The 27,347-nt window shown below is 48.7% G+C and overlaps 1 protein-coding gene across 1 annotated transcript; it reads left to right on the plus strand.

Annotated features, from left to right (window-relative positions):
- On the plus strand, positions 1-27,090 carry B4GALT1 (beta-1,4-galactosyltransferase 1). Its single transcript, XM_064736076.1, has 6 exons — positions 1-277; positions 12,614-12,849; positions 19,906-20,093; positions 21,525-21,647; positions 23,142-23,246; positions 23,817-27,090. Exons 1-6 carry the CDS (start codon positions 7-9, stop codon positions 23,950-23,952), a joined length of 1,059 nt encoding a protein of 352 aa, XP_064592146.1. The 5' UTR covers positions 1-6; the 3' UTR covers positions 23,953-27,090.
- The last annotated feature ends 257 nt before the right edge of the window (positions 27,091-27,347 follow it).

Genomic DNA, 27,347 nt, shown 5'->3' on the forward strand with positions numbered 1-27,347 from the left:
AGCGGCATGAAGGAGCCGTCGCTGCCCGGCACCTCGCTGCAGCGGGCCTGCCGCCTCCTCGTCGCCTTCTGTGCCCTCCACCTCTCGGCCACGCTGCTCTACTACCTGGCGGGCAGCGCCCTGGGGCCGCCGGGCAGCCCCGAGCCCCCGCCGCGCCGCCCGCCGCCCGCCAACCTCTCGCTGCCGCTCTCCCGCCCGTCGCCGCCCGCCGCCCGGGCCCGGTCCCCGCCCGCCGAGCCGCCGCCGGGCCCCTGCCCCGAGCCCTCCCCGCTGCTCGGTGAGTGCCGTCCCGGCGGGGTTGCGGGGGGACGGGCGGGGCCCCGCCGCCCGCGGGTGCCCGACGCCGCCCGGGCCGCGGGGAGGAGGCGCGGGCGGCCCCCGCCGGCTCCCGGTGCGCCGTGGGTGCCTCGCCCGGGGAGCGGGCGCGCTGTGACAGCGGCGCCGCCGCCCCCGGGTGTGCCGGCGGCGGAGGGGGATTGTGGGAGAATCCCCGGGGAGCCGGTGCGCAGGGGAGCGCGGCGCGGATGCTGCCCGGGCGCGGCGGCGGCGAGCGGAGCCCCTGGGCGCTCGGGAAGCGCTCCCTCCCCGCCCGGCTAGGTTTCTTTCTGGTTGTCCTCGGGGTTGGGTAATTTCCTCTCGGAACTCTACCCAAAATGCTGCTCTTGCGCAATGCGAGCTCAGGAGGGCTTTTTGCGCTGTGCAGGCTTTTCGCAGCCTTTCTCTGTCCGCGGACCTGCTGAATGAGCGGCACGGGTTTAAAATGAGCTCCGAGGCAGGGTCATGAGCACAGCTGTTATGTATCCCAGCGGCGCTTTCCACTGGACATATTTGGTCCTGTGATGCAGTACTGTGATACGTGGCAGCCTGGCGTGTGTTTTATCTGCACTGGAGCTGTGCTCCCCATAGGCTTTTTCCACGACCGCTTGGGTGCTGGCATGCTGGCAGGATCTCGGCGGGTTTGCAGCCTGCTGGTGGTCTCATTTTTACTATGTGATGACCTGGAGCTGTTTTGATCTGCTGGATTTGTCACAAGGCAGAGCTGGGGACAAGGGGAGTTTCAGATTTTTTTGGTACCTTTAGAAGGCTCTCGCACCCAACTTGTTGCTTGTAACTGCTGCTCCTCGAACAGACACTCTTGTGCAGTTGGCAGGGCTGTTACCATGGCCTGCTGGCATCCCAGGTTGACAGTAGCCTGGCCACACCTTGGGCCCTTGAGCCAAGTGTGCCATTTCAGCATAGATACCTCTGTTACCAGAGATCACATCGGGGGAAGGGACTTAAGAGGAGCTACCTGTGGTTTTCCGTTTACAGAACCGACAGAAAAAATCATAGTTTCTCTTGGTGTTGCTGGTCAGCTCTTAATGGATCAGTGCATCTGAATTACAAACAACTGTTTTGTTATTTTAGGAAAGTGGTTTTGAGGTCACTAAAAGAAACTGTCCTGTGTTTTGTGTTCTTGTTTTTTATTCCTACCTTTCGCTTTTTTCCCCTACATCACTTATGCTGAAAGTGGCTGTGCAAGCCTGTCCTCAGAGAGTGGATGTGGCAACCCTTTATGAATATGGCTTTGCTTTGAATGGTCTCCACTTAGTCTGATCCTGTCAGGAGTGAGTCATGTGCTTTGGAAATGCCCAGAGATTAGAGAAATGCTCTTAGTGACCCCAAGATTCAAAGTGTTATTGGAGTTGGTTGCTGAAGAATCATTTAAGATGTTTTAAATCATCTTTGTAGCATCCTCAGTGCCGTTCACTGAATCTGCCAAAGGCCCTGTGATGCTGCTGGCAGTAGTTACAGATGGTCAAGAGAGCAACAGGGCCACGGAAGAAGTAGCTCTTTACGATAGAGTAGGCAAATGTTTTCTAGCTGTGTTACTTCAGTATTTGTGGGGTGGTGCCGTCACATGCAGCCTGGCACCGTCAAGGCATCAAGATTTATAGCCAGCATGTACGTGAGAAACTGTTTGTTGTTTTTTTTTTTTTTTTCTCTGTTCTTTTCAGGTTTTGGTAGCAAACAGCATTTGTTAAACAATTGAGTCATGCCTCTCACGTTGGTCAGAGCTGAGTCTGCCCTGAGCAGCATCTCATGTGTCTCTAAGGCCGCCATGAAGAATACAGGGTGTGCACTTTGTGGACACTTCTGACATGTAATTTCCCCACCCAGAACTCAGAAATACTCCTTTTTGAGCTCAAAACTCACTTATCAGTATGGACATAAAAAGCAGGAGTCATCCTGTGATTCCTGTACTCCCATAAGCACGGGGAAAGGGTCTGATGGCAACAGGTAGCTCCAAAAACTCCATTTCCTCAACAAACCAGCATTTATTGTAACATACATGATTCTGGGGTTTTAATTTCCTGCCTGCCCCTCCCCCGTCGTTGTTGGAAGCATGTGATGACTCACACAGGATATGTGTGACTGAACTGCTCAGGCTTTTTGTATGGTAAAATAGCCAGGTACTCATTTCAGAGGCCCACAGTTTTCTTCCCAGCAGTCTTTAGAGAGTAGTTTACAATCCCTGCTGTCTGGCTCTGCAACAAATGCATTAGCTGAATGAGGTTTAATCTCTTACCAGAAGCTGCCAAATTTTAAATGTGCTTTTATGGTTCACTTGCTGTTATTTATAATTGAAAAGAACAAATCAGGACTGGGGTAATACCATAATTCAGCTTCAAGCTGAAAGTCTTTAAAGACTATGCAATTCTCTAATACAAGGTAATATAAGCATTTTGGATTTATGCTTCAGTTTAGAGCTGCATGCTAATGAGTATCTTAAATGGGATATCAGGAAGCAGAATGTGCTTGCTGCAGTAAAATCTCAAGAATTCAGAGAAATTCTGGTTTCTCTAAGAAGTCCAAAAGCAACTAAATCCAGGTATTTCCTGCAGGTATCCATTCCCCAAATTGTTACATTCCTTAGGAGATGCAGAACAGTATTGTGGTATTGGTTTTGGTTGAAGTTTTTTTAATAAAAATTTGCTCTCAAGAAGTAGTGTTGGCCTAAGCACTTTCAAACCAGTCAAATGTGTTTCTTCTACCATTTCCATGTGGTTTTTTTGTATTTTGGTATTGGGGTAGTTACAGGTCTGCTGGTTTGAGGAGGGTATGCACAAGGGGTCAAATTATTCAGCTGAAATATCCATTTCCAAAAGAGCTCATTTTATGCAGTAGAAGTCTGCAAAGCTGAATTTCATAGACAGGCTTACCTATATTTCAGGGAAGTAATTTTCAAGTCCTGCCCAGGTGAGTGCAAGTATTTATGGAGGTTATTTTAGAGAACAACTGTCTCCTTAGCCAATTCTAACCCCCATTTAGACACCAGGGGTGCCTGGGATGGCAAACATAAAAGATATGCTCTTGCCCTTTTTGCCATGAGCATCTTCTGGGAAAGTTCACCCAAGTGTGGTAAATATTGCAGTCATATGTCTGTCTTAATAGCTTTTCATGCCCTAATATAAAATCAGAAACTTGATAACTCTGTACACTAGTAATAAATGGATTTTCACAACACAAAAGTGTAGGTTAATGTATGAACCAGTGAATTGTCCAAAGGACAAACCACTAGAGATGTACTCATTTTCACTAAGGTTTAAAAATGGCTTTTTCCTGGGATACCATGGATTGGATTGGATTGGATTGGATTGGATTGGATCGGATCGGATTGGATTGGATTGGATTGGATTTAATGACCTTAAAGATCATTTAATCCTGACCCCTGGTGTGGGCATGCACACCTTTACCTAGACCAGGTCATTCAGAGACCCATCCAACTTGGCCTTGAACAAACACTTCCAGAAATGGGGCATTCAAAGCTTCCCTGGGCAACCCATTCCAGTACCTCACCACTCTCACAGTAAAGAATTTATTGCTAATCTAAACCTGCTGCACTTAAAAGCCATTGCCCCTTGTCCTGTCACTGTCTTTCCCTGTCTTGTCAAAAGTCCCTCTCCAGCTTTGTTTTCTCCCTAGAGCCTTGTCCTCTCCAAGCTGAACAGTCCCAACTCTCTCAGCCTGTCTTCATAGGGAAAGTGCTCCACTCCTCTGATCATCTGGACCCACTCCAGCAATTCCGTGACCTCCCTGTGCTGGGAGCCCAGAGCTGGGTGCAGGTTCCAGGTGGGCTCTCCCCAGAGCAGAGCAGAGGGGCAGAATCCCCTCCCTGCCCTGCTGCCCACGCTGCTCTGGATGCAGCCCAGGACACGTTTGGCTCTCTGGGCTGGGAGTGCCATGGCTGGGTCATGTCCAGCGTCTCACCCACCAGCACCCCCAAGTCCTTCTGCTTGGATATCTTGGGTTTACAAGGAAAAGAACTCTTTCTCCAAGGTGTCAAAGAGTTCTGGATATAAACTGGTGCTTCCCACTTCCATGTTAGTGAGGCATGTTTTAAAAAAACAAGGATCGAAAGAAAAAAACTCCTTTGGATAGCTGTCATTCAGGGAGGAGAGGACCTATCTCAGAGGCTGTTTCTTCAATGCACTGCTTCTGATGCCTGTGTAGTCAGTACAAGCAGGTGCTCTAAACTCTTGGTGCTGAAGATAAGTGATGAGGGTTTTCCAATGCTTTGAGCCTGTAAAATCAGCAGTGATGCTTATGATCTGTATTACAGAAGTGTTTAGAGGTTATGTCTGCCTGAGATGGAATTCATAAATAATACAGTTTGAGGCCCTGTACATGTGGACGTTTTGTGGGCAGAGGTAGAAGATGTTTTACTGCTGGCAGAATTCTTGCAGGACAAAATTGAGGCAAGAGGGTGGAAACCTAAGAGATGCTAAGCCCACCATTTTTTAGGATGACTCCTAGTGCTGACAGTGCTGAAGGGATTTGGTAGGTGTGCCATGCCTGGGGTCTGGTCATCTGTCACATTGCCCACCTGCAGTCGTAGGCTCTCATCTTGCCATGGGGAGTTTCTGCCCCAGGAACTGGAGGCCTCTGAATCTGTGGGGTCCCTTGCAATACCAGGCAGTGGAGATAACATTTGCTTTACGTGTAGCATCTCCCTTTCCTCTCTCATCTGGACCTGCCTTTTTAAAACCTGTTTTATATAGCCGGTCTCTGCTCCTTCCTGCCTGCCTGGGTGCTGGAGGCATTGCATTGCTCACAGACACAAGCTGGGGTTGTGTCGTGTCCCTCTATTGCCTTCTTTTGAAAAAGTAAAACAGAAACTCAGAGAAGAGCATGGAGAGGGCAGGGGGCGATAACATGTGAATCAGTTTGCTGAAATTTAAGTTTTCTTGGCTTCAAAAGAGGGTTTGAGAAACTGTCAAACATCTCCCAAGAATATGCTTACGATGTTTGGCAGGGAGCAGATGTGTGATCTTGGCAACACCACCGACAGCTCCACAGCTATCTGTGTGGCATGGAGCACATCATACCTCTGAAGCACAGGCTTCCTTGGCAGGCGGAGAGCAGCTTCTGTGAGGAAAATATCACTAGCATCCTCTTATCTGGTCGAAGTGGAGGTCAAGGAGTGTTAATTAGGCTCACAAAGTAGCTTGGAAAGGTACTGTGCTGCGCTGGAGAGCAGCTGTTTCAGGGACAAAGCAAAACAGACAGAGGAGAAAAGGAAAGTTTTCTGTCTCATGCATGTAGTGTTTTATAACATGCTTGTTTCTCTGCCAGCATTGATCTGAAGCAATAGCTAGTTTCTTTGGAGATTGGGCCAAGTTTGTGTTTGGAAAGAGACAGATAACTTGCAGCTTCCAAAACTGCACTTGGACGCAGAATTCAGTTTAGCTCTTTCACTTTCCTCCTCTGGTGTGGAGCATCCTAGTCTGACTTCATGCAGCAGATAGGGAGCACTGTCCCTGTCTGGAGGGCCCTCCCCACCCCGAAGGGCAGGGTGCTGGAGGTGCACAGTCCTCAGCAGGGAGGTGCTCTAGGTCTGATGGCCTCACACACAAGCAGGAGGTGCTGGGCTCCACTGCTCACTCCTTTCCTCACCAGTGGACACTGCTCTCCAGCCAGCCACTGCTGCGCTCCCTCCTGCACACCAAGGGGGATTTGGGTTTGGGGACAAACCCAGCCAGTCCACAGCAGTGCTGCAGTGAGGGGCCAAAGATTTGGGGTGTTGGGGCATGTGGATGGAGCAGTGCCAATGTCCACCTGGCTCCCATTTCTCTGGGTTGGAGAAGGTCTTGTTGCTCAGCCTGTCCCCACTGGATCAGTGTTTTCTTTTGTGCAGCCCCTGCCTGCAAGGACAGGTGCCTGGTGAGCCAGGGGTGGATTGCATTTACAGTGCAGGTGCTGATTTCACTGAGGAGTGGCCATGACAGGGGGCATGACCAGGCACAGCCCTTCCAGCAGGCTTCCAGCTGCTGCTGAACTGCCGGGAACTCGGGGCAGTCCCCAGGCTTTTGCACATGTTTGAAAGAGATTTGCTTTTGTCGCCTGCCCCACCTGGGGTGTCTCTGGGTTTGCTTTGAGGGCAAAGAGACAATTTACCTGCAAACCTGTCCTGCTGAATCTGGAAGTGGCCCTGTAAAGGCCTTTATGGGAAGGGTTCCCACAAACCTCTATGCTCCCGGGCAGCAAACGAAGCAGCAGCCATCTCTCCAGGCATGGAATGCCCTCCTGCTGTCCTCGCCTCCTGTGCTCCCTGATGCCAGCAGCAGCCCATGCTTTTGGGGTGCACAGGCGCTGGCAGAGTTTCAGACAGACAGACACACAGACAGACACACCTCCACCCCACCTGGCACCCGGCGCTCCCCCACCTGTCTGGGGAGTGCCCCCCAGCCCTGGGGCAGTGCTGGAATCCAGGTGCACATGCCACAGGCAGGATGGGATGGGGCAAGGGAGATTGCCTGAAGATTTGGGGCTGGCCCTGGCAGAGACGTGCCAGAGATGCCACTCGACCTGGGAGGGCTCCTGTCCACACATCCTATCCTGCTGCATAGTGGGGGGTTTGTGGCTGATGACTGCTCAGCCTTTTTCTGATCCATGTTTGTTTGTTTGTTTGTAGTTTGCTGTTAAGAGAGCCTGGAATTTAATTTTGTGGCGGGTGGGATGAGCTAATGACATGCAGATTGCCTGGCTCAAAGGCAGACAGTTCAAAGCCGCCTCAGTGAGCGTGCACTGGATTTGAGCCACCAAGGAGGACTTTGCTTCTCTCCCAGAAGGACCCTCCATCAACAAGACTGTCTCCCTTTTTTTATATTTTGTTCTAAAGATGCCACATTCCAGTGTCAGTGCTGAGGATTGGGTTAACAAATTTTTCCTCTGGCTGTAGTTGCTGAGTTAATCAGGCGGACCCAATGTTGCCAGCATATGTGATGCATCCTCATTTTTTTCAGCCTTTTTTCCTTTGGGGTCCATAGTTGCAGATGCCAGACCATGTGCAAGCCTGCCCAGGACAGGAGATGAGCCCATGTAGCCGGCTTCCCTTGCCTTGGCATAGTTAACATTTGTGGGGGTATGCAACTTCACAAGTGTAGATCAGCCAAATGAAATGTATACCAGCCTTTGGGAGGGCGGGTTTTTGGGGTTTTTTGTGACTAGGATATTTCTAGAAAGACCCAAGGAGTTTTTTTCTTTAAACTCTCCTAGGGCAGCAGTGGCGGGAGGCAGCAAGAGGCAGGGACCACTGTGACCAGTGACATGGCTGCTTGGGAGACCCAGGTGGGCAAGGGACATGGGGGCTGCCCCGTCCCCCATGACTTGAGTCTGTCTGGTGCCATCTGAAAAGCTGCTGCCGCAGCTCTGAAGTTTAGCTGATGGGAAATTATTTTAATTACCTTAAGAGGAAATGACTGCTTTGCCGACCTGGGATGCAGCTGCCTGCCCGCCCTGGAGCAGCCGTGTGGGGCTGGGGTCCAGCCCTGCTTCACAGCCTGGCGTGGGGGAACTTGCTCTCACATTGTCTGGGGTGGAGCTGATGTTGTTTTTCCCAGCCAAGGCGAGCTTGGTGTGGCTGATGGGCCCTTCCTTCCCTTTTCTGTCAGGGCCCTGAAAAGAGAGAGTTGTTTGTTTTTTTTCCTCTCTTTGAGCTCTGCTGCTCTTTTCCAGCTTTTCTTTTGCATGAGGATTGTCTGAGTGTGGCCGTGCGGGCGTGCTCATGGCTCAGTGGATGGATAGCAATGCCCAGCTCTCAGCCAGGGTGATGGAAATGTTCTTTTTGGTTCTGTTCAGGGAGAGCCTTTTTCTGACTGCTGCTATCTGTTTTTGCTTTCATTTTCACCAAACTAAATGTCAGAGGTTGATGCCTGGCTTAAAGCATACAGGTGGATTTTGCTTGTTTTCCCAGTGAAGCTCTCTGGAGGGTGATTCAGATGGCTGGATCACTCTTCAGGCCTGTCCAAGAGACTAGTTTACCTCCTTCCTATTTCCTTCTCCCACTGCCTTCCTGAAGAGTAGGGTTCCCCCAGTCTGTCCTGCCTGAGTCCCCCAGGGCTGCCCTTTGTGGCAGCAGCCCTGTTTTGTATCCCTGTTCCCACCTTCTTGGATGGAGTGTGGTGTCATCCCGTTTGCAGCCCCTGTAGGGATGCACGAGTACACTTCTGGCCCTGCGAGGCATTTCTTCCTGAGTTTTCCCAACATTTCCAGTATTGGGAAAGTGTTCCTTGGGGCCTCCCTACATCACTCCCTTTGGTCTAGGGAGGCTAGAGCAGTCTCTAGATTTATTATAACATCAGGCTGAGTGGATTTTGGGCTGCTTGTGTGAGTGTCCTCTCATTTTGTCTCAGCAGGATGAGCACCACGAGGGCAGTGTGGTGGCAGCCTCAGATGGCAGGAGGTTTAGGTGTTGTGGCCGGCATGGCCATTGGGAAGTCGGGATGGGGAAATCATTGGCACTGTGGGACAGGCTCTTAGGGCTCCAGCACTGAGCTGCCTCTGCTTTTTGCAAGCCTCACTTTGTGCTTGGTGTGAGAAGCTGCTTCCAGTTTATGATGGCCCCTGGCTTTTCCTGTGCACCTTCCCTGTGAGCCGAAATGCTTCTGAGGGTCAGAGGTGAGGGGCAGGAGTGGATTGGCTTTTTCTTTTGGTGTATCTTTCTCTTACCCTGCCACTGCCAGCTAAAGCCTCCTTTCACAAAACTCTGAAATGTTTTGATGTGATGCTGTGCTTTTGTGTTCTTTTGCAAGCTTCCTGCAGTTGCTTATTTATGTTTTTGAGATTTTCTTTTGCTAAAAATACGCAGTGGAGGCTCATGAAGCTCTGTTGAAGGTTTGTGATGCTGAACCCAACAGGATTTGCCTGGAGGTGCTGAGCTGCATGGGTGACCAGAGTTGTGAGTCCACGCAGCACTGTCACGCCTGTCTGTTCTTAGCTTGAACAGAATCAGAAAAGATTCAGATGCAGTGAATCGAGCTGGGAAGTTTACCTAGTAAACATAGATAGGGACACCATTTTGACAGGTGGGACAGCACTTGCAGCAGACTTTGCATGTTTTCCTGGCATTGCAGATTACATCCTGAGTCAGCATCCCTGGGAAACAACAGCCCTAGGGCTGCCTGCTATCCAGGTAGTCAGATTTCAGTGAAAATGATTTAAAATTAGTAGTTGGAACTGTGATTCTATTAACCAGTTGGAAAGCCTGTGCATTTGTGGATTTGGCTTTAGCCTTGTCCTGCTTGGGAAGTGAAATGGAAGTGTCAGTTTGTAGTGGGTGGTATGTTGCTGCTGCTTTGTGTCAGCCACATGGCTTTACGAAGTGGAGTTTGTTTTAGTCATTCTGTATTTCAAAACAGCCTATTCAGCTTTTTTCCTGGTTTTGTATTTGGTGAATGTATTAACTTGAGTGATTTGTATCCAGCCTGTCTCAGAGGCGCCTGCCTTGCCACACATGGATGGCACTGGTGCCTGGGGACTTCTCACGGACCTAGGTGTTGGCTGCATCCCTTAGGGCAGGATTTGTGAGAAGGTGTGCTGCCCTTAAAACTGATTCATTAAGCGGGATGTTGAAGCAGTAGAGATCGTTTCTCACCAATGCCTTTCAAGACTATGAAACTGTTAAATCTCTGCCTCCTGCAGCTGTTTTTTACAATGAATATGCTTTCTGCTCCCATCTTTTCCTTGCCAATGTTCCAGTCTCTGTAAGGCAAGCAAGAGTGAGTGCTGGCAGGATGAGTGGTCTATGTTTCGCCTTGGGGGGCTGCTGGATGCCAGCCAGCAAAATGCTGTTTGCAGTTCCAAATGCTTGTGGCTGTCCTTGCCCAGCTGGAGCTCACAAGTCACCAGTGGGAGATTTCCTCTGTAAGTTCACCTAAATGGCAGACTTTCATTTCCTCCTGCCTTACTCTGAGTGGGTCCGAGACATTGAAAGAACCTTTGTTTGTTAAACCAGAAAGCATTCTCCAGTCTGATGGGGCTCACAGTCGCTTCTTGGGAGCAGCAACTGGGAGAAGAGTCCGGTAACTGGGAGCACAGAGCCCAGCTTGTCCCAACAGGAACAGGCTTGTTTGATGGGACAGCAGCCACACCCAGTGCCTGGCAGTGGACTAGGCTGGCAGGGCCCTGTGAGGGGATGTGCAGCTTCTGCCCCTCTGCTTCCTGCAGCATCCCAGCGGGTCCTGCTCCTGGCAACCAGGGGCAAGAAGGATGAGAAAATAAAGTTCCTGGGCACAGATGCCCAACAAAATCCCATTTGCTGGCTGTGACGAGTTAGGTGAACCATGCCCAGTGCAATGCCCTCTGCTGTTTTAAAATCACAAAAGTGTAGCATTAGCCCTAGCATCCTAGCTCTGAGTGCTAGTCTCCTAATGGAGGTGACACTCATGGGCACAGGGACAGCTGGGGAAGTGGGTTGGGGCCGGAGGCTGTTTTGGAAAACTGCTCCTCACCATGGTGTGGAAGCAGCCCCCAAATTCAGTGGAAGCACAAAATGTACTGTCTCCCCTCCTGCCACCTCTGGCCCCATTGATATGATGCCTGTCCCACAGGCACGGGAATGGCTGTGCCTGGCCCCTGATCCTGGCACCACTGAGCCCCAGTCCCAGTCATTCCACTGCGTGTTCCTTCCTGCCCCAGTTCCTCCAATTTTTGCCTCTTCCTCCTGCTGCAGAGCACTTTCTGAGCTCTCCCTGCAAGCCACATTTAGTCTTCAGATCCGAGAGGCTTCAGCCCTGGCACTGCAGCTGCAGAGCAGCATCCACAGGGCCCAGCTTGTACCACGGGGCAGAGAGGGTGCAGAACTGGGCACAGGTGTCAGCTGGGAATTGCCAGGAGTGTGGGCAGACTGATCCCAGTGCCCCTGGAGTCTGAGAAATCACTGCCTTCTCCTCGTGTGAGAGGGAAACTTGCCTGTTCAACCAGTGCCAAATGCAGAGATCAGGAGATCCCTTTGCATCCTGCCACTGCGTAGGTGCTATGCAGCAAAGCTTCCCTGCCGCCCCTGGAGGTGCACCGAGCACCTGTGCCAGCTTGGCCAGTCTCCTCCTTGTCCTCTCCAGCGTGAGTGAGCACCGGTTAGTGAAGCAGCACAACCAAGTTGCTTCTTCTAAATAACTAGGGAACGAGCCATGAGTCTGGAGAACCATTTCTGCTTTCTTTTAGTAGTCACATGTTTTGGAATGCACAAGGTTGATTGTGATGACCGGCGCCTTTTTGAGCTCCATAAGTCACTTGTGCTCCTTGCCAAGGGGCTCCCCCCGGGCAGTGTGCCCCACCTTGGGCGCCTGGGGGTCTCTGCAGCAAATGTGAGGCAGTAGCACTGGCGAGGCAGGACACTCAAACACACCCAAATGGAGGAGCAGGGGAGGGCACAGCAGCCAAATCCTTAAGGGGTGATCCTCAGGCTGGTATTTATGGCTGAGGCTTTATGCCTTATGCAGGGGGCCCTCAGCATAAGAGCTTGTGCCAAGTGCAGTTTGTTGACTGGCTGGTGCTGGAAGCAGGACGTGGCAGCAGGAGAGGCCTTTCCTTGGGCTTCCTTGGTGAGTCATGCCATTGGTGCTGGAGCAGCTGGAAGCAAATAGAATGGCCAGCCTGGCTGTTCTGAAAGGGTTTCTCTGGTGCCACCTGGACTTTTCGCTTTTAACCTGGTTTTGACACATCGTTTCAATGGTTTCAAAAGTTGCCGCTTTTGAAACCATCTACAGGAATTGCCAACATGTATGCAAATCTGGATATGGGGATTTTTTATCATTTCTATTACAGCACTTCTAATAAATAAGTGGCATTTCTACAGAACACCAAAAATATCTCTAAGAAAAAAAAAAAAGCAGGAAGGGGATTTTATTCACTTTGCATGTGACTATCCATAGGTGATTTTGTCAGTAGGAGAGCAGAACTATTTTTGAAGCGCTTGCCTCTTGGGCTGCCTGAGGTAGGTGGGAGGCCAGGGAGCAGCACTTCAGGCTGGTTTTGTGGTGCATGTGCCAGTGGGAACACAGCTCTTGGTTGGCCACACAGACTGTAGGACATTCTCAGTGTCAGTGACTGGGTTCTGATACCAAGAGCACACATTGTTTGTGGGTTTGCTCTGACTGGGTGGTGTGAGGTTGCTTTGGGTATGGACGGTTCAAGCTTCAATACCTCCAAGCACTGATGGGATTGTGTTTGGACCAAAAGCTCTGTTTCTTAGAAACTAAACCCAACCAAAACCCTAATGTGTGTAAAGGATGTATGCTCAGAGAAATAGATTGTGTGTGTTAATTTGGTTTGTGCTATGACTCTCTTCCAGTTGGTGCACTGCGTGTGGAGTTCTCCCAGCCTGTAAACCTGGAAGAAGTGGCAAGGATAAACCCACAGGTCAGAGCAGGAGGTCGTTTTGCTCCCAAGGACTGTGTAGCACTTCAGAAGGTAGCAATAATCATACCGTTCAGGAACCGAGAGGAGCACCTCAAGTACTGGCTCTATTACCTGCACCCAATTCTCCAGAGGCAGCAACTAGATTATGGAGTATATGTTATCAACCAGGTAAGATGCTGGAGACAAGCTTCCACACAGCTGTCACAACAGTGCCTGTGCCCCTTGAAATAGAGGAATGGCTGCTTTTCTTTGAAAAGCAGTAGGCTGGCAGGCAGGAATAAGGTTGCTTAAAAAAAGAAAAACAAAAGGAAGAAAAATTTTGCTTCAATGCCTTTGGTGGAAAACTTGAGATCCCTGCTTCTGCTCAGGTGCAATTCACTCCTAAGAGTTTCTGATTAAAGAAACCACTTGGTGAGGAGGAAAGAATTCCTAATAACATAACCCAATTAATTATCTCTTTCCATATGTTCTTTTTTCCCAACTGCTGCAGGAATGGCATGCAGAGATTTTTAAGCTGACAAGTTGGTATTAATGCCTAGTTTGGTAGTAGATGTGCCGTAAGTGTGTAGGACTTTATCGGACACCTTCTGTTCATGTTAGTGCACAAAGTCAGAATGGAGAAAACAAAGCTGTGGCAGTGGGGCAGGTAAGTGGCTGTCTTCAGGGGAATAGAAAAGAAACAGGCAATCATGGAGAGGTTCTTGGAGTTTTTGGTTTTGGGGCTTTTTCTTCTTGCTATCTGGTGGCCTTCAATCTGCCTTTTAAAAAAAGAAAGACATAAAAATGCACATTTCACTCACAACAAGCTGTCTTAATTTATAGCATAATGGTGTTTAGATAAGTGAGTGTTGTTCACCCTTGGAAAGGCTTAAAATGTGCAGGTGTCTGTACAGGCTGCAGGGTGAAGGGGCAGATGCAATTCTGAGAGCCTCAGCAGAGACCACCTTCTGGACAATTCCACTGCAGTTTCTCTCTTGGATATGTATTTTTATCCTGTTTTCTCAGCTCAGTAAGAACTGAGATGAAATAACATGCTTCTTTAAGTGTTAACTCCTTAAATTTCTGCTTGGATCAGCTGGTGTGTTTGGGCATATCAAACACCATGAATATTTAAATGGTCACCCAGGCAATGAATTTCATCACAGACTTGAAAGTAGGGGGAGACTTATCCCAAGAGAGAAAACTGATACTCCATTACTACAATTTCTCTTGCTTTGCTCATTTCCAGGGTGCCAGAGATCAGGACAAAGGGATTTCTGGGGAATTAGCAGTAGTTCTGGAGCACAACAGCCAAGATGGTTTGGTGTCTGCGTCTGACTGCTTGTGACCTGGCAGCCACGCTGCTGAGGACACATGGCATCTCTGCAGCATGCAGACAGGCGTGCTGTGCCCTAGAATTGAGCCCTGTAAGGAAACCCATGCTGTGGAAAGCGAGGAGAGCTGGTGCTGCTGTGGTGCAGCAGCCCAGGGCCAGCGGCAGCCTCTGTGCTTCAGGCTGCGTTTCCTTGCCCCTGTGAGTTGCTGGTGCCGCGGGGCTAGCTGAGCACAGAGCTGCTGGCCAGGGGTGCAGGTGGTGCCTCCCTGCTCCGAGCATGGGAGCAGGAGGGTGGTGTGGCACCCAGCACGGCCCTGCGCTGGGGCTGCTGCTTTCCCAGGCAGGTGCAGTCAGCGCCAGCTGTGAGAGCTGCCTGCACGTGCTCCGGGCATCGCTGGTGAGAGAGCAACCACCCCATTGTGAGCAGCTGGCGTGGTGCTCCAGCGTGAGGAAAGCAGGGCTGGTGCCCCTGAGGGCAGGCAGTGTCTGAAGCCTGCTTGGAGTCCCTGCTGCTGCAGTGATGGTGCATGCTGGCTTGCATTGCCCTGTGTTGCTGGCTACTCCTCTTCTGTGGTCCTGTTCTCCAGCACTAGGGCTGTGTCCTTTACAGTTAACTCTCACAGAAGTTTCTGAAGCAAATGCTTTTTCTTGGGTGGGCATAGTTTGAGTGAGAGTGAAATGCAGTACACAGGGTATATATGCTCTGGCCACATCCAGTAGATGTAGGTTAGCAAGTAAGACTACTTGATTTGTAAAATAAACATTCTCCTTCTGCATGCCTCTAATAAGCTGTGTCTAGCAGTGGAGTGGTCAGTGGTAGTAAAACCACTGGATGCATCTCCCAAGGGTGAGTGGGAACACTGCGTAGAGAGAGATACAGAAAATTTATTAATTCTTCCAGAAGTACAGTAGGAAAACAGTCTTATTTCTCTGCTGTCTTGACAATTGCTTTTCTCTTTTTCTTGTCTGTCCTTCCCTTTGCATCTGCCCTCTTTTTTTTTTTTTATTTTATTTTTCCTTCTAGTGGGGAAATATTACCTTTACTTGTTAATCCTGTCTATATCAAAGCAATCACTGAAGCAAGGAGAATTACTGTGTGATCTGGTTCTTACACGCTGCCTACATGCTCTTCTGTGCTCCGCATCTCATAGAAAGAAAGAGGAGCGCTGAGCCCTGCTACTGCTGCACTGGTAATGTCAAACTTCTTCCTTTCAGCGCAATGTGTTTCTGTCACGAGTCCATTGTGTCTCCTCCGTGCTGTTCTTGCGTGCCTGAATGCCTCTGAGCAGGACTTGGCTGAAGTCAGGGGGATGATGTTTGTAAAATGTCCAGTATGTAACGGGAGCCAGTGGAAAATAACGTATTGTGTTTCACCTTGCACACTCCACCCCTAGAAAACCCAAACCCTGTGTGTTGGAGGATTTTTCAGGTAAATCTGAGAAGAGGACACATGACTGGGCACGCTCTGCCCAGGGCCCATCAATGCCCCACAAGTGACAAATTTGCAGTGTCTCCCTCAGCCTTGCTTACTCCCACCCTTATCCATGTGTCCTCCCACACCTGCAGCCACTGCCAGGCAAATGCTCAGCTCTAGAAATTAATCTTCTCCCTGCAATTCAGCCCATGCAAATGCCCATGCAGCCAGACTAAAGTTTGAGAAAGGGAAGACTTAGCCAATTCCCTGGAAACTGGGCAGTTGTTCAACCATTTTCCACTGGCCCCTGATGCCATTTGTAGTGTCTTGGTAGCAGTTCTCCAGAGAGAAGTGTGTGTGTGTGTGTGTGTGTGTGTGTGTGTGTGTGTGTGTGTGTGAAGTGGTTGGGGCATCACTCTTACCCGTGTTACTTTGCAGGGGGTATCAGGTTTGTGGGCAAAGGAGGGAATTGTGCTCAGCTGCTGCTTACCCTTGCAGTGGCAGGGGAGGCAGGTTTCCACTGTGGCTGCTCCCTCCCACTGCCCAGTGTAATTGTGCTGAGGCCTCAAAACACCCTGTGACAGAGAAACAGCAAAGTATCTCCTGATATCTCTCTATGGCTCTGGAAATTTGTTTCTGCCTGGTCAAGTCCACTGGAGGAAGGACTTCCCCATGGATATGGCAAGTGTGGTTCAGGCTATCTCAGTGTGTTAGCTAGCAAGCTCCCACTGCAGGTGATGGTTCTCCTCGTTGGCCAGAAACATACAACACACATCCTCACCATTACCTCCATGAGATCTGATGAGCTGAGGATTCAGATGGGAGAGGTGCAGCCACATTTCATCTGTGCTGTCTGCAGGAGGAATCACAAAGCTGCCTCCTGCATAGATGTGGGAGGCAGAGCAAAGTCAGGACATGTGGCTTCTTGCTGGTTTGCAACTTCTTTAGTTTGAGTAACGATTCCAAAAACCCCAAATTTTTTCTGTTTAGCACTGAAAAAAAAGGACCCCTGCCTCCTTTGGCAGGTCTGGGTGAACAAGCCAGGTTCAGCTGAGGTAAGGGATGGGAAGTAAAAGAGCCTGGATGTTCTTCTGCTCAGGCTGATCATTCACCTCCAGGTGCAAGCAGGAGTCAGTGTTAGACCTTGCAGGACTGAGGCAGCAATTTGTTCTGGGAGTGACAGAGAGAGTTAATTCAGGAGCCAGAAGCAGGTGCTGGGCACCAGCACTGAACTCAGACATGGGTTAAATTTCAGGACAAGAGAACATTGGGACAAAATTGTCAGGAGAATAAAATAGCAAAAATGTGCTTGGATTACATATTTTCTGTCTGAAAGCCTAGGAGAGCATGGAGACTATGTCTAGAGCTTGACTGCATTGTCTAACTAGCAGTCCTCTGTGTGCTGCCTCGCTCTTCAGGATAATGCTCCTCTGTCCAAGCAAGTCCCACTCATCCATTTCTTTGTGACAAGTAGCAGCATTCATGGGATGACAAGCCACTAGGCAGAGGTGAGGGATGGAGGTTTTTTCAGCAGTGCTTTACCTGCTTTCTCAAGGCTCACCGGCAGGTACTGTGCTCTGTGCTGACCTGGAAGGAAGTTTTCACAGCTGTGGTTTGTTGTTTGGTTGTTTTTCCAAAATGTCACAGATCAGTCAAAGATTGCAGCGTGCATGTGAGTTTTGAGAGATATTTGAATCTCAGATACTGCAAGCACGCCAGTGCTTCCACATTGCCTTAGGTAAAGAAACAGAGCTTCTGCAAAAAGCAAAACCTCTTGTCTTTTTTTTATTCCAATATACTTTGTTAAATCCCCACGTACCTTCTGGGACAGAAAAGCAACCTCCTGCCTCAAAGCAGTCACAGTTGGTAACAGCCTTGCAAAGTTTGCTGCATGAGCTACATGCTCACTGTAAAGTTGGTAAAAAATGGCTTGGAGAGAGTTCTTTGTTTTCTTGTATAGGCTGTGATTCCCTTCTTCCTAGTCTTTTGGATGCCAGACTGTGAAGCTGCATTTGGGGCCATTTGGGAGGAGAGTGGCAATGCCCACATGAAGTGTTTGCCCTGTGTCCTGTCCCTCTCCGTGCAGTGTGGGCTCCAGTGTGAGCTCTGCCAGGCTCCCGTGGGTGGGGTGACAGGAAGGGTCCCGCCTGCTCTTGGTACAAAACTCTCTGTGCTTTGAGATTTTTTGGGGAGACATTTAAAAACACTGCTCCTTATAGCGCTATTATCCCCATGTGTCGTCCAGAGGAGTTAGAGGCTGCCTGAAGGCACTGGTTAATTACAGCTAAGCCTCTGCTGGTAACAAAATTGGTGCCCTTTGCCTTGAATTTCATTAGGAAAAGAGCAGCCAAAGGGTATGAAATGAGGCCCCAGCAGTTGTTTGAGGTGTGAGCACATTGCAATTTGCACCAGCACCAGGTCGAATCCCCCTCAGAACCTTGGGGCCAAGTCTGGGTTTGGTGTCGTGGGCCCTGAGGAGTGCTGGGCAGCTAGGGCTGGCAGCAGCCTTTGCTGGGGAAAGAAAATCCTCCAGTCTCATGACCTCAGCTGCTTCCTCTCCCCAGCCTCTTTGTTCCACTTGCCTTCATTTTCTGTTCTTGAGTTTTCACTGCTCTTGCTTTATGCATGATGATGATCGTCCACCCACCACCTTATTGTTGTGTGAACCCTTTTGTTTTGGGTGAGGATGCTGAGAATTTGCTCAGATCCTCTTCCATGAAAGCTTACTCCTCCCTGTGAAGTCATTTATGCCCAAGGCAGGTGAGTAATGCTTTTGAAAACTGGTTTGATACTTGTATTTTAAAACCTTCATTTGGAATATACTTGGGGCTGTTTCAAGAACCTGCATTGGGTCTTCAGCAGCAAATCTGTTAATTAGTCTGGATTAAATGGTTACCAAAATGATTGCTTATTAACCAGATAAAGCTGTTACAACGAGTGTGGTGTTTCAAGCTGCTGCTCCTTGGGCACAGTATTTTATCCATCCTTGGTTTGCATCCCATGTTGGGTGTGGGTAGTGCAGGGTAGGGGGACAGCTTGCACAGTGTGGGAGTCCCTTGTCTTAGCACTGCTCAGAGAGTGTGGAGGAGTAAAAGTGGAATGGATTTCGCAGTCTTGGTTTCAAGGCTGGCAAAATCCTTCAGTCTCTTTGAGTGATGTCCTATGAGTTTCTTTCTACCTGCTCTGTTGCCTTGTACAGGGTTGGGGTTTGAAGCTGCTGCAGAGTGGGGTCTTCAGCTGGAAATCCTTACTCTCAAACCATCAGTATTATTGGGTTTTTGGTACGATATTTTAGCTAAAAAGCTAAAGTACTCAGCAATTTGTGAGCCTGTACTTGTGCTCAAATCCACATGTGCTTTTGAAATGTTTTTGCCTGAAAAGGTCAGAGAGGTTCTCCTCAGGTGCTTCATTACCTGGGGAGGAAAGTAGAGATTTTCCTGCCCTGTTTTTTGCCAGTCCCTTCATTAGCTGTGCTTGCCCTGGGATAAATATGCCCTGCTGTAGTGTCAACTCTTTTCATGATGGTTCTTCCCATCATGGCGAGAACCTTCCTGATTGCATTTTCCCCCATCTGTCAAGGCCCCCAGGGGAGATGAACAGGGGTGAAGAGCACCCAAGAAGGGGATGTGCAGTGGCAGCATCCTCCTCTCCAGCTGCAACCCTTTTGGGAAGCAGCTCGTGCTGGCCTGCCATGCAGTAACCAAGGCTGTGTCACAGCCATGTGCCAAACCTGCTGCCCAGGGCCCAGGGAGCAGCCTGCTCCTCTGCCTTCATGGCTGCTCAGGGCTTGGCAGAGGGTCAGAGGTGAGCAGCAAAGCATCTGACCTTGGCTCCTGGTGCCATCTCGTGCTTTGCAAATCAGGTCTGGGGTGTTGCTCAGCAGTGGCTGTGCCACAGTCTCACAGCCATGTTGTGGCAGAGCTTAGGAGGAGGGTGCTGAAATTCTGGCCACAGCAGGGTTTTGGTCCATGGTCCTTGTCATGGCTGTAAGTTAAAGCACTGCCCATGTTTCTCTCTGCAGCAAGAGTCCCTTCTTCCAGAGGAGCTCTCCTCTTTTTGCTTTTCTCTGCTGCTCCAGGAAGCCCCACCTGCTTGCCCTGTATTTAAGGACTGAATTTTCTTATGAAAATTCAATCCTTAAATGCCTGTGCATGGAGTGGGACATAGGGACTGCTTACCATTGGATCAAACCTGCCCTCTTGGGGGCTCCCACCAAGAGATGGGAGCTGAGCTGGGTCCAGCTCTTCCTCAGCCATTTTTCCTGCCCCCATGGTTTGCAGGTGACCCAAGTGTCACTGTTCCACAGGCAGCATTTGGGGTCTGCTGCAAACATGCCATGGGTGCTGCAAGAGCAGTGCTTGGGCTCAAGCTCAGTCTGTCATCAGGGCGTGTCAGCCCTCTGCAGCAACATTGGCATCTGGCAACAGGTAAGAAACTGCTGATGTCAACTGTCAAATTTAAGTCACTTAATTGTTTTTATTTGTTTTTAAATTAGGATGGAGAAGAAGAATTTAACCGCGCTAAACTGCTGAATATTGGATTTGCAGAGGCCTTGAAGGAGTATGACTATGATTGCTTTGTGTTTAGTGATGTAGACCTCATCCCAATGGATGACAGGAACACCTACAAATGTTACAGCCAGCCACGACACCTCTCCGTATCCATGGATAAATTTGGATTTCGGTGAGATGCCTTTTGGAGCAGCATCTGTTTCCTAATAGCACTGCCAGCCTAGCAGGGCAGGCGCAGTGTTACACATCCCCACCCACCACTGAAAGCATGGGAAAGCATCTCTCCCAAAAGCCTGTCTTAACCTGCAGGGCCCTGCAGGGAGCGGGTGGCTGCAGGGGAGCAAGGCGGAGAAATGCAGCTGAGCACTTTATTAAAATTCACAGCTTCTGGAAGGTGAAACAAAGGGTGAGGAAGAGCTAAGCAGCCTTCGTTTTGCAGATGCCCACATATCCCTTCTTGTGTTTCAGTCTAGGAGCTGGAAGACAGCTAGTGTTTCCACCCAGTCTGAAAAGTGAGACACTCTCACACACTGAGAATTATGTGCAGCTTTAAAAAGACTACATCAGACACTATTTTAAGAGCAAGACAAAAATTTTTTGGCTGTTTGGTTTTATGCCACTGAGAGACCTGCCCTGGTACATGAGAGCAGCACAGAGTGAAACTTCTTGCAGCATATATTTGGGTTTAGCAAGCTGTTCTAAACAAAAATGTGTCTTGCTTTTCCTTTCAGTTTTGGTTGTTTGGTTTTTTCCCCCCTGTCCCAAATCCTCGAGGAGGAGTTTAAAAGCTCATCTATAAAGTGAAGACTGGTCATGACCCTGCGGTGGCCAGTAGTGTGAGAGCTATGGCAGTGGTGGTGTTGGCAGGGTCTGTGCATGTCTCCACTCCAGACCCAAGCCCTGCTCCAAGCCGGACTGCCACTGGCACTGCAGCAGCTGCAGCTCTTTCTTGCACGGAGGTGAAGCTTAAAACAGAAATGCATGGCCCTGGGGATTTCTCTGCTTGTTAAAGCAAAGACAAGGCTGTACTACGTCCTGGTGACCCCTGTGTGGACCCTCTCCTTAAGCTCTGGGTCTGAATTTCATCTGTCCCCAGTCTCCTGGTGAATTGTCCCGTTTCAGGTGTGAGCTGGTTGGCTTTCTGTGTGCAAGGTCACACTGCCAGCTCTGTTTTGGGCTGCAAGCTTCCTTTTGGGGCACTGAGGGGTGTGAAGGTGAGCAGTAGAACTGCACAAGGAGAAGGCTCTGTGGCATATCCAGTGTCTGTCTGAGCTCTTGCCACTCCTGTGGCATTCATGTCACCTTCAGTGAGGTGATATGCATTTCAGCCTGTCCTTTGAGGACAGTGTACTGCTTGGTAAAAGGCTGCAGCTACTTCCAGTTGCAAAATACCTCTCAGGTATATTTGGGACTGAGCCCACCAGTTCCCTCTCCCTCAGCTGAGTCCAGAGTACCACAACACATGGCTGCTTCCTGTGGCAAGAAGGTGCCTTGCAGTGGGTGTGGGCTAGGTGAAGGGCAGCAGCAAGCCCTTTTCAGGCAGGCAGGCTGCCCCTTGGCTAACACCTCTTCTCCTCTAATGTGCTCTTTTCTCTGCTTCCAGGTTGCCTTACAATCAGTATTTTGGAGGCGTGTCTGCCCTAAGCAAAGAGCAGTTCACAAAGATCAATGGATTCCCAAACAATTACTGGGGCTGGGGTGGTGAAGATGATGACATTTATAACAGGTAAATAATTTTTCCTCCTTGGTACCCTGGGGTGTGTTCAGGGTGGGGATGAGCACAGCCCTGCTGGTCTCACCTGGGTGTGGGAGGACATGGGGTGTCTGCAGGCAGGAGGTGAAGGTGATGTGTGGGGCAACCTACTGGCTCAGTGAGAGCACGTTCCTGCTGGGTGCTGGCACCCCATTTCTCAGCTCCCAAGGTGCAGCAGGGAGGGGCTCTAGTTGGAAAAGTCACACCCCTCCCCCTGCCATTGTTCATTCTCCCTCTGCCCTCACCAACAGCATCCACACCAGTACAGACCACCACACTGGCTGGGGCAGTGTGCTTCTGGTCGCCCAGTACTGGCTCAAATAAGCAAATTCAGGACATGCAGCTGAAGGTGGATGAGACTTTGATCAACCTTGCCCAATGCAACCCAAGATTTGTTTGGGTCTGCAGCCTTGTAGCAGATCCCTTTGTTCCCAGGAGAGTGCCACTTGTCAGGCTGTCTGTATAATGCTGTGAGCCATGTGAGCTTGACTGGAAGGAGGCTGAGAAGGCTCAGAAGTGCAGGAGAGGATGAAGGTGTTCTCACAGGGCAGGCTGAGAAGACCAGGGCAAAGGATGAACGTGCTACCTTTCAGCTTCACATATCCACAGCATTCACTGAGAGAAATCATCATGACAGCCTTGTATTTGGAGGCCTTCTTCATGTTTCTCAGTATCAAAACCACTCTGTGATCTTTTCTCTGGGGTTTCTGAAGTCTTCTAGGCTTCAGAAAAGGTGTTTAAAAAAAAATTGTACCTTCCTGAGGTTTTGCACTTCTGTTTAAAAAAGGAAGAAAGGGACAGCTTTCCAGTAGGGCATTCATATCAAGGTGGCAGTCCTTTCTTTTGGGGCACTCAGGTTTTAAGGAACAGAAGATGCTGCAAAGAAGTGAAAAGAGAGAGGCAAACAAGAAATCAAGTATTTTTCATCACTGATATCTATGAGAAAACTCAGCTTTGTAGACAGCATGCAAACAAAGACAGGCTGCCCCTCACCCAGTAGGTCCCAGCTGGTGCCACTGTGACTCTGACCATGTGTCTCCTTTATGCTGTGTCACCACCATTCACTTTGGTTTCCCCCAACACTGCAGCTTTCTCAAGAAATGAGTGCTCCTCTGGCTCCCATCCAGATGGGTTAAAAAACTAGGTGACTCCCACTCAAATTCGAGTCTACAGCCTGTACCAGGGTTAATGTGGGTGTTGGGTGTTGTTTGGAGGAGATGGAGGTGTAAGAGAGGGTGTGGTGAGCTATCTTGGTTTGGCAGGGGGAGGTCTCTACTCTGTGTGGTAGATAGTGTCTGTGTGGAGAAGGACTGGCTTTCCTTCCTTGTGTCAGCAAGCTTGGGAGTGCGTTAGTAACATCCCCCTCAAAAGACACCAAAAAACAGTAGGTAAACCAGTGGTTGTTTGTGGAAGGTGTGGCAGAGCATCTCACATCCTTTGGGTGTTTAATGTACTCGCTTTCTGCAGGCTGGTGTTTAAAGGCATGGGGATATCCCGTCCGGATGCGGTCATCGGGAAGTGCAGAATGATCCGGCATTCCCGGGACAGGAAGAACGAACCCAACCCCGAGAGGTGTGTCTCACCCTTCCCCACAGCAGGTTTAGGGGTGCCTCCTGCCCTTGCTGCTCCAGCTGCTTGCCCTTCCCTTTGCCGGGCACAAAGGTCCAGTGTGGAAAGGCTGCAGCCATCTCCTTGCTGACTGAGCTCTCTGCTCCTGCTCTGTGAGCCGCCACCTTCCCCTTCCTAGTTTATTATCTGTTTTTACACCTTTTCCCCAACATTGCACTGTTGCACAAAGGCCTCTCCTGTTTTTTTATTTCTTAAATGCAGAAAATTAGATTCTGAGGAATTGTTTCCAGCTTGTCTTTGGGGTATAAACCTCTCCTCTAGTGCAGAGCTGGAAAAGGACCTGTGTGATTTAAAAACTTGGCTGCTTCTTCCTAGCTAAAATTTGACCCCATAGGAATGCATTGCTCAGGCTGGCCAAATGTGGGAGTTTATGGCACTGATACTCAGGTTTTTCTTGAAACACCTGCGATGCTGCCTGAGAGGCATGCAAAGATCAGATTGTTTAAACATTTTTCCTTTCTTTCCTTGTTGTCTCCATCCCCTCCCCCACTTTTTTTTCTTCCCCTCCTGCAGGTTTGACCGAATTGCTCACACACGGGAGACAATGAATTCTGATGGCTTAAATACACTATCCTACAAGGTGTTAAGAACTGACAAGTACCCTCTGTACACAAAGATCACAGTGGATATTGGCTCCCCCAATAGCTAACATCAGAGACACAACAGAGACTTGCCCATATTGCCCAGGATATCTGGCCTCACTGATGCATTATATGTGCTGGTTTTAAAAGAGTTGCAGCGAACCAAAAAAAAAAAAAAAGGCCTCTTTTGGCATGCCAAAGTGTCTCCAAATTGGTTGGACAAGTGATTTTTAATTTTTTTTTTTAATTTCAAACTTGACTTTACACAACTTTCTAGCTCTCCGTTGTTTTGTAAGTCCAGAAGCTGTACATACGAGTTGTAAATAGTTACTTTGCCATAGAATGTTGAATCTGATGTCGAATTAATTGCTGGACTCAAAATTTTCTGATTATGACTGTGATATATCAACAGTTACTGACCATGATATTTGGTATTTTGAATGAGGTGTGTGCAGGCATTCTTTTTAATTCATTCCTGGTTTTACTTTATGAAGGACTGTAAAATGCTGCTAAAATTGTCCAAGTTTACGCTTTGCATTAGATTTTTTTTAAATGGAGACAGCAAAATACAACTTTTTTCTCAGAGTGACCAAAACAAACATCTCCTCTATGTGCAGAGCAGGTGTTGAACAATCAAGTCTGGATTCAGTGAATGTCATTATTTCTTTTAGTCTCAAAGGAGGCTTTGAGTGAGTTGACACAGTTTGCCAGAATTTGTGGGTAAGCTCCCTGCACAGGGTGGGAAGCTATACAGATGACCTCTCTAAAATCTGCTGGCTTCAGATAACCTTACTTCTGGATATGATAAAGATTATTTGCTTCAGCACAACACCACCTGGGATTTTTTTGGTGGGTGGAGAAGTTCAGAGTGGTGTTTGTGGTGCTGATTCGTCTTTTGGGGTTTTTTTTTCCATGAAATAAAGATTAATTTCATTGCACAAATAAATTATGGCCTTAATATTTGCTAACACTTGTTAGTAGCGGTGGGAAGTTACCACGCTATTTAAACATTGTCTGAAGCTTCCGAAAACCAAAATTTTCTCTTGCAAGGTTGTGCATAAAACTTGAAATCTTTTATTACTTTTGTTGTTGTAACATTTTAATGACTTTTAAAAGCAATTTGTGTATCATAAGCAGTATATTTAATACCAGATTAAAGTAGGGTGCAGCGTAATAGGATGTGATTCAAAGCCTCCTTTATCTTTAGACTAGTAGGCTTTTCATGTGCGTCATTATGTATAAGCCACGTATTTTGTTTGCTCTCTGTATTTGTCTATTAAATCTCCTGCGGTGCTGAGATATTCACAGCAGGGCCGACATCCAAATGATTTTTCTTTGCCTAAAGCCTGTTTGCAATGTGTGTCCTCCCTTCTGGTTGTCTCAGGCTTGAGGGGCGTGCACATTCTGCAGTACCATTTTCTCTCAGTGCACCAGGGCACCACCTGTACAGACCCTGCTTCTCCTTCCCTGGACCGTGTGTGAAAGCCTCGAGCGCTGACACCCAGGGAGCTGGTTTAAGTGATTTAAAGCTCTTGCCAGAACTCAGAACTGAATTCCTTCTGGTGAGCACTTTGCCACCAACTCTAACCACTGCAATTTGCACTTCCTTGGCCTGTGCTGAAAGTTGTTAAAATCAGGGACACTTCTTGTTGTATTGGGGATCAACTTCAGCACTGCCTTTTTTTTTCTTTTTTTTTTTCCCTTTGTTTGGTTTAGTTTGGTTTTTTGTTACATTTTTTGAGACCTGAAGGTTTTGCTGAGCCCTTGCACTGCAGGGGTGGGATCCTGCAGGGGCCAGGGAACGGTGCATTTCTTCTCAGGCCAGCAGTGGCTCACAGGATGCAGAGGGACTTTAATTGCTAGATGCCTTTTCAGTCTCACTTTGGAGAAGTCTTCACGTCCTTTGGTTCAACGCTCTTTCTGGGTAGACTTGCTGCTCCAGTCATGGTGGGAGCTATGGCAAGATGGCCTTGCATGGAGCAGGAGCAAAGTGCAAGGAAGGAGGCTTGTGGTTAAGAGCTTATCCCTTGTGCTTATCATTGAATATTAAAAAAAACCCCAAACAATACAATAGTCCTTATGGCAGATCAGGTTCCAGGTCTTAAAGATGCAAGAGAGTACAAGAAGATGTGTTTTACAGAAATCAGGAAAAAAGCCTCCCTGTAAAACATTGGCATGGGTGTAGTAGCAGTAATGAAGACACAGGAGAGAATTGTTTTTAAAATTTTTTTTCAAAGCTGCCTTAGAAAGGAGGCTCCACTTCTACAGGTAGCAGCAGATAACCAAAAATTTATCAAGGCTTCACTTGAAAATGCCATGTCTTTGCAGAGAGCGCCTCAATTTTGTGCTGAGCCTTTTGTAAGTCAGAGTTGGGACCTTCAGCTGTAATGTCTATCTGCTGTCAGCTGGGTGGGGGAGATGCTGGCAGCATTCCTTCCAGTGAGATTCTTTGATGGTATGAAAAAAGTTAGTGCAACAAGACATTGTTTGGCTGTATGCTGAAATTATTCAATGGCATGGAGGTGGGATGAGCGCTTGTTTCTGGCTGTTGGGATCAAAGGTTTCTACAACATGTGCCTTGAAAGAGAGAAGAAATGGAAACCAGAAAATCAGGAAACCTGAAAACCCTTTTCAGCAGAGAGATTCTAGTAGTGCAAGAAGCTGCTGCATAGTTTCTCCTCCACTGCTGAAGCCACAAGCCATGTAAAAAACTGAAGCCACTTTTTGTAGCTTATATTGCCCTTTGGTGCTGACCTGTGATTTCTAGATCTCATTGTCTCTGTGTAAACTCTGTATCAGTCAAACTCATTAAATGCTCGTGACTCGACCTGGCCATGAAATTTCTCTCCCGGGGATTTTCAGGGGCCACATCTACAAACACTCATGTTGCACCAAAGCCAATTCCGACTGTGTCCTGTGGTGGGTGGTGTTTTTTCCTCTCCCCTACTGGTGAAAACACTCGGAGTGATACTGATTGTAACTAATGGTTGAAACCCAGAAAAACAGCTTCAAAGGAAACGCTAATGCTTGGATTCTTTGGGATGACTGACTGCTTGTTAGCATGAGGGAGGGTCCTGATATGCTGCTTTCCCCAGGACGCTACATGTATACTGGACTGCCTTTGGGTTTCCTGTAGGTGGTTTTGCTTTTGCATTCTTATCATTTATATATCAAGGGATGTAATCCAATGTGCCTTCTTTACTATTGATGTCAAATAAAAATATTTTCAGTTACAACGTTTGGCAGCATTGCTCTGGGTTACCCCTCTGTCTTGGTGGGTTTCTGGCTCATGGGGTGGACTAGGCTGTGCCTTAATCTCCTTGCATTAACTTTCTCCAGCTTTTCCTCCCTCTGGCTGCTCCCTGAATTAATTTCTCTGTGCTGCAAATTTTCTGCCCGTTAGAGACACAGACCTAAAAGTCCCCAGATGACACCAGAAAACTGTAAGGTGGTTCTTAAATCT

This window comes from Zonotrichia leucophrys, chromosome Z (assembly GCF_028769735.1).
Source record: "Zonotrichia leucophrys gambelii isolate GWCS_2022_RI chromosome Z, RI_Zleu_2.0, whole genome shotgun sequence".
Classification (NCBI taxonomy): Eukaryota; Metazoa; Chordata; class Aves; order Passeriformes; family Passerellidae; genus Zonotrichia; species Zonotrichia leucophrys.

Coding starts and splice junctions, on each gene's coding strand:
- B4GALT1 (XM_064736076.1), top strand. CDS start 7: ATGAAGGAGCCGTCGCTGCCCGGCACCTCGCTGCAGCGGGCCTGCCGC. Junction 278..12,613: donor CGAGCCCTCCCCGCTGCTCG/GTGAGTGCCGTC, acceptor ACTCTCTTCCAG/TTGGTGCACTGCGTGTGGAG. Junction 20,094..21,524: donor ATGGATAAATTTGGATTTCG/GTGAGATGCCTT, acceptor CTCTGCTTCCAG/GTTGCCTTACAATCAGTATT.